The 14,394-nt window shown below is 43.9% G+C and overlaps 2 protein-coding genes across 5 annotated transcripts; one reads left to right on the forward strand and one right to left on the reverse strand.

The window, feature by feature from the left end:
* On the forward strand, nt 1–1,983 carry LOC100283628 (uncharacterized). The gene is made up of 5 exons (NM_001156529.2): nt 1–322; nt 448–581; nt 682–1,075; nt 1,221–1,297; nt 1,472–1,983. Exons 1-5 carry the CDS (start codon nt 112–114, stop codon nt 1,691–1,693), a joined length of 1,038 nt encoding a protein of 345 aa, NP_001150001.1. The 5' UTR covers nt 1–111; the 3' UTR covers nt 1,694–1,983.
* Nucleotides 1,984–2,026: 43 nt separating this feature from the next.
* On the reverse strand, nt 2,027–8,916 carry LOC100272789 (uncharacterized). 4 transcript variants are annotated; one of them, XR_561688.3, is made up of 8 exons: nt 8,477–8,916; nt 8,271–8,366; nt 6,798–6,838; nt 6,302–6,413; nt 5,781–5,861; nt 4,903–5,119; nt 4,497–4,637; nt 2,027–2,693 (listed from the first exon to the last, which is right to left on the reverse strand). XR_561688.3 is itself a non-coding variant. In XM_008669267.3 (6 exons), exons 1-6 carry the CDS (start codon nt 8,720–8,722, stop codon nt 5,054–5,056), a joined length of 642 nt encoding a protein of 213 aa, XP_008667489.1. In that variant the 5' UTR covers nt 8,723–8,916; the 3' UTR covers nt 4,786–5,053. The 4 variants fall into 4 exon arrangements, 2 of the variants coding, with proteins under 2 accessions (NP_001140714.1, XP_008667489.1); XR_561687.3 differs by lacking the exon at nt 2,027–2,693 and having other exon boundaries at nt 4,387–4,637; XM_008669267.3 differs by lacking the exons at nt 2,027–2,693; nt 4,497–4,637 and having other exon boundaries at nt 4,786–5,119.
* Nucleotides 8,917–14,394: the final 5,478 nt, after the last annotated feature.

Consider the following 14,394-nt stretch of genomic DNA (forward strand, 5'->3'; position numbering starts at 1 on the left):
GCTATAAATGGAGCTCACCTTCCACGACCTCTGGCAGTTCCCATCCGCCGCCCGCGCACTTGTTCCTTCCGGCACAGCACACAGGACACCGTAGACAGATTCATCGCGACGATGGGGCTGGACGTCGTGGAGATCGGGATGGGCGCCGATTTGAGCCTGGATCTGAGGCACTTCGCCTCCAAGGCCGTGCGGCAGAGCAAGGACTACGCGCCGGCGCCGGCGCCGGACATGGACGCCTGCATCCGCCGCCTCGAGGAGGAGCGGGGCAAGATCGAGATGTTCAAGCGGGAGCTGCCGCTCTGCGCGCGCCTCCTCGCAGACGGTGAGCACGCACGCACCTACCTCTTCCCCTATTCTTTCCCCACCTGTGATTCATTTTCCTCTTGCTTCTTTTTCCATTTTTGGGATGCGTTTTTTTTATGCGGCGATGCGTTGGCGTGTGCGCAGTGATCGATGTGATGAAGGAGGAAGCGGGGAAGGCGGTGGCGGAGGAGGACGGCGCCGCCGGGGACAAGAGCAAGTGGATGAGCACGGCGCAGCTCTGGACGGGCGATTGCGGCCGCGAGGACGCGGAACCAGAGGTACGGCACGATTCGGGCGTCGTTTCGATCCGTGAACTCTGAGCACGTTGGTGGACGGTGGTGGGCGGCGGACTAAAAGTTTGGAGCTTTGCGATCGCAGAAGCAAGACAAGGAGAGGAGCTCGCCTGAGGCCAGGTCTCGCGCCGCCGGCGGCGCTTTCTTGCCGCTCAAGGCTGCCGTGGGCTCCGGCGCGCCGGCGTTCGCGCCGCTCGGCTTGAGAATGGACGACAAGGCCGCCGCGCGCGCCGGGATGCCCGACCTGTGCTTGCTGTCGCCGCCGGCGACCAAGAGCGCCGCCGAGGAGAGCCGACGCCAGGTGGTGGGGTTTGCGCAGGCGGCGACGAGGGCGGCCGCCGCCACGGCGCCAGCTGCCCCTTCGCTTAGCGTTGGCGTCCAGTCCCCGTCGCAGCAGGCGAGGAAGGCTCGGCGTTGCTGGTCCACGGAGCTGCATCGCCAGTTCGTCGCCGCCTTGAACCAGCTCGGTGGCCCCCAAGGTGAGCCTTGCTCTTCAGATGCAAATTATTTCTTGCCGGTTTTGGGCGGCCTGCAGCGTGTTCTTACCTACTTGCTTGCCTGCCGTATTAGATACGTAGAGTTGGAATTAACGAGTTCATTCATGTCTGATTGTCTGCACTGCAGTTGCCACCCCAAAGCAGATCAGGGAGCTGATGAAGGTGGACGGCCTCACAAACGACGAAGTGAAAAGCCACCTTCAGGTTAGCAATCCAGCAGCAGCTTCCCCTTGACATGACATGACATGCATCCATCTCATTCTCATCTCCGGGAGATGACGATTCAATTCACTGCCCTTGTTTAATTTGTTGTGAAATAAATAAAAAAAAAAGAGGATGCTGACATGGATCTGTCTGATGATGGTGTTGGTTCTTCAGAAATACCGGCTGCACAACCGGAGGGCGCCAGGGTCCGGCGTGGTGAGCCAGCCCATCGTGCTGGTGGGAGGGCTGTGGATTCCGCAGGAGCAAAGCAGCTCGCAGTCCGGGTCTCCCCACGGCCCGCTCCACTTCTCCACCTCAGGCATCGCAGTCTCGTCGGCGGCCACCGTCAGCTGCGAGGAGGAAGACGGACGGTCCGAGAGCTATGGCTGGAAATGATGGAGAGGCTGCTGCTGCTGCTGCTGCTGAGAGGGGAGCTGCAGCCTCAGGAACGGGAATCATCAGGAGGGAAACTGAGAGTAGTGTAGCTGTCTGTACACATACATAGTTACATTACATTACATACAGGGAGTGAGGGAGATCGGGCCTTGAGCGCTCGAGACCAAACTGATGCTTCGGGTTTGTACATCCCAAAGAGATGAGATGATACAGTTTTGCGGCTAATCCATGTTTCGGGCTTTTTTGTCACCATCTTCAGTTCTTCTTTTCGTTGAATAAAATGTGTGTCGAGGAATGAACAGTCCATTTAAGATTTTGCATGTGCAGCAGTAGTAATAAAAAAAATGTTTTTGCTGTTGGTCACCGAATGAACAGTCCAGCTGCTGAAATGTTGCAGAGTTCTAGCATTGAATAGAAACTTTGGATGCTGTCCTCGGAACTTGGGGCCGGGTGGTCCAGGCTGAAATCCTGATAACGATTAACCAACCAACATGTCGTTCATTATCCTGTTCCCCATCATCAACAGCACGTTTCTGTACTGTACTCTGTAGTCTGTACCAGTAGCAGCATGCAGGCCTCCTTCATCTGCTGAACTGAACTGACAGCAGAATGCTAAAGAAGACACGGGCACGGCAGCAGCCTTTCTGTTCATCTGCTGCCCCCAACCGTCCGCACAGTCGCACGCCAAGAACCTCACCGTTGCCGACGGCGGGCGTTCTTGGCATGCAGATGCAGGCCTCCTTCCTCTGCGACTCCCCCGTGCTGCAAGCGGCAAGCCTGCATGCAGTGCACGCTGCCGGGGGTGGCGGCATTAACAACTCCGGCGTCCCTATCGCTGGCTGGCGGTCAGAGTAATCTTTGTGTAGTGGCAACTGGGTCCTGCCTGCGTGCTCTTATCCACAGCGGAGCCGGAGGAGGATATTCTCCAGGCATTCTTCTGTCTCCTTCAGCGTGCGCCTACTTTGAACTTGTCTCTGTCTCTGTGTGTCTGTCACTCACCCTGAAAGAGAGAAGATAAGAGAGAGAAAGAGTGAAAGGCGGCTCGGTCCATGCATTAGCGTCTCATCAGTCCTTGGACAACTTATGTTATGTTGTTAGGTATAGTTCCTCGCATGATCATTTAAAGTTTGTCTAGTCAAGCTATAACTTTTTTTTAAAAAAAAACAACAGCTAGTTGTTGTGAGATATGAGCAGCTACAAAGCTTCTGTGTACGAATACGAATGGACACCACATGTCATTCACGGTTCACTCGACCAAGTCTCCTCTCTCACTGACACATGGAGCCACTCGTCATTTTCTTCCTTATTTCCCTCCTACTGACCAGTGTTCACCATTTCGTTTTTTTACCAAAGTTTGACTTTTGAATTTGGAACCGAAATTTATTAAAAAAAAACCAGAACAAATTCACATCTCGGTCAGCAGTGAAAACGGAAAATTTCACCAAATTTCAGTGTTCCCCGACGAGAAAGAAAACCCTGCGACTAACAAGCACACGCCGCTGCACAAATATATGGTTCTTAAGCCTCTTGTGAAGGTCTTGGTCCTCTAATTAATGAAAAAAAACATACATAATTCAATAATGAGCCGTTTGGTTCCTTATTAGGCAAACATTAATTAAGCTAATATGGTTTATATGAAATATATTTGCACTATTATTAGCAATATTTGAAAGATATTTATATGCTACAAGCGAAGAGCGCCTTATAAATTGCAGTCTTGCAGAGTAGAAACATATTTCGGTACAAAGAATTATTTCTCATACTTCACCCATGAATCTAAGATAGTCTTATATCTGAGTTTTGGAAAGTGTTGGAATGCCAAATTCCAAGCTAAATAGACTATTTTATTATATAAATTATAATTCCTCTAGAATGAATAGATCCAAATGGTCCCTAAGGATAATACGGTAGCAGTATGCTGCATCTTAGATGGTGTTTGGTTTGCCGAAATGTAACATAAACGGATTACTTAGGGTAATGGATATTAATAGTTTTGTTTGGTTGAGCTCTTTTTAGTAATACTATGTACTACTATCTAATCCAATTATAACTAGTAACCTTATCACTGATAAGAGATCACATTACCATTTCCTTAACAACGTTTGAACCAAACAGCACCTTAAGTATAACGATTGACAAACTCTATGATAGTAGATAAATATAAAGAGTGTAAGAGAGCTCATGAAAGCTATCGAACATAAAGATAGAGCCTCTGATGCTGGACATGAATGCTACTGAGCGTTATCACGACTATAAGATGGTTAGCATCCGATTTAAAAAAAAGTTCCTCTTAAAAATGATTTAGATAAAAATATAATACTACATTCGTTCTCGAATATTGGTCAGCTGCTAGTTCATTTTTATCTAAAACACGTCAAATATAAAAAAAATAGAGTAAGTATATGAGAACATGTTCCTCTTAGTGGACAAGGAAATAGAGGGGATCTACCCTCTATTTCCATGTCCACCAAACGAACCCTAAAAGAAAATGGGAACAATTCTAGCACCCAGTAATCATTGGGTAAAACATACTTCCTCAGTCTCAAAATAGTAGTCATTTTAGCTCTTGTTTTTTATGTCCATATTTAAATGGATGAAGATGAACCTAAATAAATATATTTAAAACACATATGTTAAGTATTGTATGAATCTAGTAATGAACTAAAACGAATTTTAATTTTAGACAGAGGGAGTATACATGAAAACATAATCATAATTATGGCTCAAGGACTGAGTTACCACATCACAAGAGACATTAAGTGCAAAAATCAGGTGAATTATTCAGCAATGCATTTATGCGTACACGACAGGATTGGACGACACAAGTCAGGGTGCTACATCAAATTCATGCTGCAATCTTACAGCCCCAGACGATGAATCAATACAATGCTCTGAAACCAAGAAGCCCACAATTCAGCTGAAACCAAGAGGGAAGCTGCAATCCCTGTCCGTAAAAAGCATGGTGTTAACAACAGAAACATATGCAACTCTGTATCGGTAATAATTAAGAAAAGTGGATCCGATGCAAAATATCACTATAATGCAAAACGTCAAATGTGAGGCCCAAGTCACTGCAAAGCAACATCAGCATGTAGAATAGAGATAATAAGTTTAGAATCTAGCGATTGCAAAGCCACATCAATATGTAGAGTAGAGACAATTTAGAATCTGTTGACTTGGTATAAACATAACAAAGGATCCATACTCACAGAAACTAAAGAAGAAGATACACTTCAATCAAGTGACTTCTGGATGAATGACTCAGGGCCATGACCAAGCAGTATGCTATCATTAGAAAAAGAAAAAAGAAAGCATTTATCTACAACAGAAGATAAATTGTTAGATCACGGTGGTCAGCCTTCAAACCAACTCCGACCGTTCAGCAAGTAACAATGCCTCAAGTTCCTCTCTCCGTTTCTCCAACTCCTGAAACACCATACGAATTGAGAAAATGAGGAAAGATGAGCTGGCAGTAACAATGTACAGACCCAAAAATATGCCTGTGCTATTTATAGGCTGCACCCTGAACCTCGAAACTAAGTGGAGCGGTTTTGGCAATACACTATCCAATGGACTTTGGTTGGCTATGATCAACAAAATAATAATGGTCTGTGGCACCATTATCGATTTTGCAGGTTGTGCATACTCTCTTTTAGAAACCAGATGCAGTTCTCCTGTTAGCACATATTATACTTGATGCAATATGGCCCGGGATAATTATAACATAGCATTCTAAATTCAACACGCATAAACAACACTGCAGAACAGGGTGATCATTTTGGGTTAAAGAGGGGCACCATTTTTTAAGCCAGATTTTTATATTTCTATTTTCTAATGAGCTACACCTCCTGAACTATACATGGGAAGAAAACAAACAGGGCTGAAGAAAAAGAATAATCTTATGACACAGTAACTGAAAGCGGAATAATTGAACTACTGAAGATGAAACTGAGCAACAGTGAGTAAATTTAGGCACAAGCCACAGAAAGGGTATCTTAAAGACCGAAAAGACAATAGCTCAAAACAAAGAAATATCCAATCAAAGGATTCCATGATGTCACATTTGAAGTATGAACCAAGTACTTACTTGCAGGTCTTTGGCTGCTTGCTCCCGTGATATTGCTTTCTGCTGCCTAGAACGTTTTAGCACACCAATGCACAATATCCCCTATATATTCAAAGTTTTTTTAGTTAAATACATTTGTTAAGATGTAATAAGAGAAGGCAATGTTGACCGTTTGTTTTCATTGCAAATCGTAAGATCATACTATCGTACGAACCCTATGACACGACATGTCGACATAGCTGGTAGGGACAGCTTCATGAATGATCATCACAATATTTTGGAGTGTTTGCATGAAAATTTTCAGCTTGTGCTACAAGCTATCAATTGGCTCATGTTTCATAATGATGTGCAGCCTATGAAATAAGGTTGAGTAGTAACTGTACTAATTTTCCAGAACAAAGATGACTGAATTATGAAGGCTTCAATGTCCTAAGAGATTTAATGTTTAGCCATTTTACAGTGTTCTGTCCAAACTTTCTTAATCTGAACTATTTCTGCAGTTACAGTCTTTCAACACATACAGGCATCCAAAATTATCTTACCGAGACAACATAGACAGCTCCACATGCAAGAAGCATGTAGCTGGCAATCTCCTGGAGCAATTTGAGATCATTCCTTTCAATACTTGGGTATGCCTTCGTCATGACAGCAACACTGCCAGCAACCAAAAGTAAAAGGAATATGAATGTAATACAATCCAGCACATGATTGTTGTTGCTCATCAAATCTTGGTCCAGGTTTATGGCGAAAGCAAGTTGACATTGTAAGCAGATAATTTTTTTGTTTAACAAAACAAACAACTGAACAATACAAATCAATGCCTCACTGTCACATCTACAACTTCATCTGATATCTATTTTTCTGAATTACTTGAAAAAAAAAGAATAACAATCACATCCCGTATCTGGATGAGCACCAAGCATAAGTGGTTTACTCAATTGTGCATTCAAATATATAAACACAGATTGAGTGCTGAGTTTTGGAAACAAAATTAGAAGAAGAAAATATATGGTCATACAGAAGTAAAAAAACACTTACAAGATCTGGAGCATTCCCCGTGCAGGCCAGTATTCAAATATCTGATCATGTAAGAAGTAAAGACACCACTAAATCAATGAGGCAGTAAGTCATGAAAATATACTAAGCTAGCCTCACTAACTTGCAGAACCTGAGCACCAAATGGCATTTATTGACTGAAACAGATAAAGGTTGTTATGGAAATAACATGAGAACAGAACAAACCACCATCTAATAAACTTACAAAATTATGTTTACTGGTAAACACAATATTTTTTTTGATAAAAGGTAAACAAAGTAGTCACCTAAAATCTTATTGAAACACTGGGCATCCATACAAGCTCAGTGTTAGTTTACAGACACTCCTTGACACAAAGCAAATAATATCGTAGGTTGATCATCGTAAACACGACATGGAACCTGAACCAAATGAACCTGATGGTGCACTACATATAGAAATCAGACATGTACAGTGCAGGTCCTGACATTTTAAAGGCCCAGGTCTAGATTTATAATGGAGACCCATTCTAATAATAATTCTTATATATAAATATATTGTATATGTGTTATCAATAAACACTTCATGTATATCTAAACAATTGTTCATATAAAATATCAAATAAGAAGTATATAATAATTTTATCTTAAAAAATTCTTCAAACATATCTAGGTGTGAATTCATTGATGATGCCTACTCTGCTAGCCCTGCATCGGCTCTGATTGGCCTAAAACAGGCAAACAACGAATAGAAGGCATGAGATAAACAAACTGTACCAGGGATCACAAGAACAGCTAACGGTGAGTCTGTGACTCTCGTCAAGTACTCAGATCAGGTCACACAATGCATTAACCCTCGCGACGCGGCCACCAGGCAGGACAGAAAAGCAAGGAAGCAGGTGTCACACTGCCGCCAGGCAAGATAGGGCAAAGCTACGTGCGTTTAGAAAAGCAAGACGTGAGCTGATGCTACCTGTCTTATTGTTGTTGGGCCTTTACAAACTAATACTAAATAATATTCACTAATCACTACATGGGATGAGGCCCCATTAATCTGGAGGTACATCAAGGGCACTGGTCGACCCCCCCAAGGGCCGGCATTGGACATGTACAAAGACATCTCAAGTAGGACGCTACAAATGCTAACTGACTAAGAGATTTGACCAGTATAACAATGCAAATGAACAGAGGTGTGTGAGTGTGTCCGTGTGTAAATGTTTATGTAAAAAAAAACAGTGACTAGAGAGACAGAGTGGCACACTACTAGAAAGCTCACTGCAGCAGCACAGTTTACCGAGTGCCCCAATTGATTGGTTGAACTGTGTAACATTGTACATACATCACCAAACATTCCATGATCAATCAGATACGACCAATCAGGCTCCAATTGAATAGGCTCGTCGTTTCGATCGCAACGAATTCGCGGCATGTCAGACCCACGACAATCCAAATTCCAAAGCAAATAAGAGGTACGCTGGAGATAGAAAGCGAACCAACCTTCCAGAAACGGATGATGAACCCCCACTCGGTCTCGAGGACGGCGACGAATAGCGAGAAGACGACCGCGTAGCACCGGAATATGCCCCCGAATATCTGCGGAAGGCAACGGAAGCATCGAATCAGCCCCCAGGGCGGGCGTGGACGGGAAGGGGAAAGTCGCACTGGAACGGAACGGGGCGAGCGGGGCGGGGCAGGCCACGCACATCGGAGCCGGCGCGGAAGGACTGGACGGCGGAGACGACGTTGACGGCGACGCAGAGAAGCGCGGTGGCGACCGTGACGACGCTGAAGCAGCCGCAGACGATGAGGAGCGGGTCGGAGCCGGCGCGCGGGGGCCGGCCCTGCCGCTGCCGCGGCGTGTGCGCGTCCCCTCCCCCGTCTCCACCGGCCTGCGGCGAGGAGGAGGGACCTGCCCCCGGCGACGATGCGGATGAAGCCGCATTCGCCATGGCCTAGGGTTGGAATTTAGACGACGCTTCCCTCCGCCGGGATTGGATTTGGTTGAGTGAGCGCAACACGGCGAGCTGAATGTGGTGAATCGGGACGGCGGGACCGCGGGAGGACGAGAGATCTAGGGCCTGTTTGGTTCAGCTTTTTTCTGACCAGCTTTTCTGAAAATCTGGCTGTAGGGAGAATCTGGCTGTGGAGAGAATCTGAGTATCATTACGATTACGTGTGGAGAAAGATAAAGTTATTCATAGGGCTCAGGATCTAGAAAGTGACGGATTCCTACTATTATAACGACTCAACCGATTATGTGTTTATGTTGATTTTGGATGATTTTTGCCTCAACGAATTTTATAGAAGCTGGCTGAAAAGCTGAGCGTTTGGCAGTCCGCAGCAGCTTTTGGTGGCCAGAAGCTGCCAGAAGCCGAAACAAACAGGCACCTAGAAGGAGACGAGCGGGTGGGGCCGTGGCAGACGCGGCGCAAAAAGGGGAGCGGAGGAGAACGAAGGAGCTGTCGGAATCAAAGTATTTATTTCCGAGTAATCTTTACTGATAAACCGGAGGAGATATTCCCCAATTAATTTACATAAAATATAAAACTATCATATATTTTACTGATAAACCGGTTTACATAAAATATCAGTACTCCCTCCGGTTTCCTAAAAGTACTCCCTCCGATTGAATATGGAACCTAATATCATTGAAACCAATTTGTCATAAAAAGGAGCTGTCGGAAGCAAAGTATTTATTTCCTATTAGTCATATACCCGCTATGGTTTTATATATGATATTGGATAAATTTTATTTTAATAAATCATAAAATATATGTTTTTTATTAATTAGGTGGATGTGAATATGGAGTTAACAATCAAGATTCAAACACTTATTTACACATGATTTTATCATATTTTTTACATAAAGAGTAAATATAAAACTTCCAAAAAAGGAGGTCTTGCACCCTTGTATCATTTACCCTTTCAACAAGAGATAATAAATATTTGATGGTTTCAATGATATTTTTATCGTATCTCCGAAGGATATTATGAATAATCACCTCAAATAATTGTTGGTCTTTGTTGGTTGTAATACATTTCTGTCAAATAAAACAAATCTTTTCAAACTGATCCGAGCATCGGAGCATGCCAAGGCAAATGAAGCAACATTGCGGGTCCCATGCACCCTTAAAATGGAGCACCAAGTTCACTGCATGTTTTAGCGTGGTAATCGCGTGGGTGCTGCGAGATCTCAAAACCATTGCTTAGAAACACAAGAAGATTCTTATCAATTCCCGATTCAATCATAGTCTCAATAGCCTTCAACTTTCCAACCTTTATCAAAGATGCAAGTCTCGCAAACACATTTTCATACAATGCTCATTTTCTGAAAACAATATATCTACAATTTGATACACGGGAATTATTGCCAAAATTCATCAGCAATTGTGCCATCAACATGCTCACATATCTTGGCCACAACAGAAGAGAAGTTGGCTAGAGTTGAAGTATCTTCACAAGCACCAAGAACATCAATTAATCTATCTATGGAATCTACTATTTCAAAAAAAAACAAAAGTAAGATTTGTTTAGTCCGCTAGAACAAATATAATTGCAATTGCGGTAGTGAATGTAAAAATAAGATCTGGTGATCCTATGAAAATTATACTTGCTATTCGAGGGACAAGTATTTTACCGAACCCAATCATGCTTGCCTCATAATTCAGGTAGGGATATGCATGCCACGAGAGCTTGAGTTGGGTTTGTCAATTAAATGTCAATGTCCATGAGTTCTAGCAGAGAAAAGAATGATCGCATCTTTCGTTCAACTGGTCTTTTCATACACTCCTTGCAAAAAAGGCCAAGGAGCTACAAATGCCGCATAATATGAAATCGAATCAGATAAAAGAGCACGAGTAACATCATTTGTTTTGTTCTCATGGTGCATCTACATTTGTAACACCCGGTTTTAAGAAACAAAGCCGGGTGCATCTCATACATGCGCCAAGAAGACAACATATATAATAACAGAGTGTATAGAGATAAATGTCATAAAACATCAGAGTATTTATTACATAGCGGAAGACTTATTACAAAATAAAGATAAATATAAAACGAACTAAGGATCGTTGGCGCCAATGTCGACTGAGAAACGCCACCTAGATCAAGTCGAATGCCTCAGTGTTAGGCGGCTCCTCTTCGACCACCTGTTCTTCTCCTGTGGGGGGGGTGTGAGACAGCAAGAGTGAGCTCACATACGTTTATAGCTCAACAAGTCGTGGGGAATAATGTGGCATGAACTCACCAAAGGTGGGAGTTCATGAAGTGTAAGGCTGATCAATGAAATAAAGGCTGAAGCTGAGCATTGCTTTTATAAGTTGGTCAAAATTTTATTAGCAATTACTAAGTGTAAGTAAATACCAAACCTTAATAATAATAAAGGAAAGTAATAGTAAAATAATCCCAAATGCGATGCAAATGTCAAATTGAATTTAAGTTCCATAATTAATCATGTGAGGGTCCGAGCCGCTCATGACCGTGAGCACGGCTAGTATACTAGTTTTACACTCTGCAGAGGTTGCGCATCTTTACCCACAAGTCATGTTACCCATCTGCCAAGAGACGGCTAATCCCATACACCTCTACCGAGGAGGCGAGGCAGGGTAACACTACGAGGCCTTTACAAAGTTCCACTAGCTTCAGAAATCCCGCTACAGTTTATAGGAAGCTCCAGTGCAGGGTTCTTGCCTGACCGCCATCGCAGCAAAATCAACCAAGGACCTCCCTACACTGACCACTCCCCTGCTGCCCTTGCCCCTTTCAGGTAAGGAAGACCTCCACTAGCTTTCCTAGTTAATCAGCCAAGGGCGTCCCATTAAACCCTTGTGGTAGCACTGTTTTCCCGGGTGGTCGCTCCATGTTCCCATTAATTTAATGATCTTAACATGAACAGTAATAATAGCAAGATAATAAAAGAGTAATCATGATTGTTGTATCTCCATACCCAATCCACATAAAGCAATAGCAGGTACTACCCAAAAATATTTCAGGGGTGAACAAGGTATAAAGATAACCAAAACTGGGGTAACCTAAAGGATCCCATCAAAATTAACCTATGCAGATCATTAAAATTAATAAGAACATGGCTAGGAAAAGTAAGTGATCAAGGGCACAACTTGCCTTCAATGAGCTCCTGCTCAGCTACCTCTACTTGTTGAACCTCAGAATCCACAGTGGCTTGCTCGTCTATTCGCATCAACACAATACATACATAGTATAGCCAAAATCAACATCACACCAAACATGTAAATAAAATATACAGTAAAAATCTACACATTAAAATGAGATCATAGAAACTGGAATTATTAAATTTGGGGTTATAGATTTCAAGTTATGAATTTCCTAAGATTTAATGTGCTTGAAATATGATTAAATGATAAATTAATTTTCTAACTGTTTTCATGTCAAAACAGAGACACTAAATGGTAGAGAATATTATTACAAAATTTTAGAAATTTGAATGGCTCAATTTGGACTAAAAATGGATTTTCTATGATCTATACAAGTTCTAGGGTTTATTTTCATATTAAAAAATCCAATTTCTAATCCATTTAATTGATTTAAAACAATTCTGGATCGGGCCTCGATTTCCAGAGAAGTCAGGGGCCCAGACGTAAATGTAACCGAGACTCAAGTTTCCCTAAATGTGGACCGCGGGTTGTTTTCAAAGTTTGGCGGGGGCTCTTTAATAAAATAACCATCGCGAAGGGGTATGAAGGTCTCTGGGCCATCCGATCGTGCGTGGGCGGCCCAGATCAAAGCGCATGTTTATGAACCAGTATCGAACCGTGGTCGCCCGATCGTGATCCAACGGTTCAAAGCTAATCCCGCGAAGGGGGGGCACGCGATCTAATCTCGCGCGTACGTGATCGGATCAACGGCCAGAAACCCATCTCCTCCCAACTTCTAATCTGGGCTGTTCATTCCAAATCTGACGGTGGACGCTAATCTCCTTCCTCAGGCTCTCAAACCGGTGGCGCCGCCCTGTTCATCCGGCGGAGCACGCCGGCGAGGCACCCAATCAACCGTACCCGAGCGTCTAACACAAATTGAACCGGCGTAACGCGGACCTAGGTGCATGGAGAAACATGAAATTGAGACTTACCGAGGGTTGGGCGGTGGAGTGAAGCTGTCCACGACGCGAGTGGTTACGCGGCGGAGCAACGCTTCCGATGAGAAATTCCGGTCGCTGCCGAGGTCGAAACACCTCCAGCCGGTCACGAGCGCTCCCCAGCAGCGCTGCGAAGTAGCCCGAGGCGGCACGGAAGGCTCTAGAAGTGGCCGCGGACGGGAACGGAGTTGGCGGACAGAAGGCTCTGGAATGGGGTGGCTCAAGGTCAACGGCGTGACGCGACTGCTAGGGATGATGCGAGGGCACGGTGGAAGGAGCGGAGGTTGTAACACTGCGAGGAGGGTTTTATACCGCAGGGAGGTGTGGTCGCGACGGGCCCTGCGCGGTCTTGTTGCCGGGTCTACCGGCGAGTTTTCAGCCGAGCAACCGAGGAAGTGGTTGAGAGGGGAGGGATAGAGCTGACAATGTGGGGCCCATGAGCCATTGACTGAACGCGCGCGCAGCGCGGAAAGAAGGCGGGTGTACGTGAGTGATTGAGCGGCTGACAGTGGGGGCACCCTGTCGGTCATCCAGGGCTGAAGGCGCGCGCGGGGGATGGAATTGAACTTGGGCCGCGCGGGTGGGGAGTTAGAGTGGGCCGAAATGCGCGCAGTGAGCCCAGTTGCCATGTTTTCCCTTTTTCTTTTTGGATTTTATTTTCTGTTTTCTTTTATCCTTAATTCCTTTAAATCCAAATTTGAATTCAAACCTATTTGGGAATTTGAACCCATTTTAATTGTGTAGTTTGGTCAAACCATCATGGTAAGGTTTCATTTATCCCATTTTTTTGTTTTATTTTGTATAGTAGTTTTCCTTTACTTCTCCAGTTTCTAGAGTTGTAAATTAAGTCTCAATTCACAACATTAACATAATTATATTTTATTGATTTTACCATTTGCATATTTCTTTTATCATTATCTTTATGAGTGAATGCACAAACAAAGAAATCACAGCATGATGCACAAATTACTTTAAGTGTCACTAATTAATTAATGACTTTTGAGGTGTTGGTTCACATGTTACAATAAACATAGGCAAAAATCATGTATGTATCTCAACTATGCTTTCATCTTACATTTTTGGGTATTACAAAGCCTACCCCCCTTAAAAATAATCTCGTCCTCGAGATTTAAGAAGATCTAGGGAAAAGGTGGGGAAAATCTATGTGAAGCTCTTCTTCTCTTTCCCAAGTTGCTTCATCTTCGCCGTGGTGGCTCCATTGCACTTTGCACATCTTTATAACCTTATTTCTTGTAACTCGAGTCAATGTATCCAAAATCTTGATGGGGTACTCAGCATAAGTCAGATCCTCTTGAACACTAAGGTCTTCCATTGGTAACTGTTCTTCAGGTACCCTAAGACATTTCTTCAGCTGAGATACATGAAAGACATCATGAACATCCGCAAGATGATCCGGTAACTCCAATTGGTATGCAACCTCTCCCACTCGCTTTAAGATTAAGAAGGGTCCAATAAAGCGAGGGGACAACTTTCCTTTGACTTTAAATC

This window comes from Zea mays, chromosome 2 (genome assembly GCF_902167145.1).
Source record: "Zea mays cultivar B73 chromosome 2, Zm-B73-REFERENCE-NAM-5.0, whole genome shotgun sequence".
Taxonomy (NCBI): domain Eukaryota; kingdom Viridiplantae; phylum Streptophyta; class Magnoliopsida; order Poales; family Poaceae; genus Zea; species Zea mays.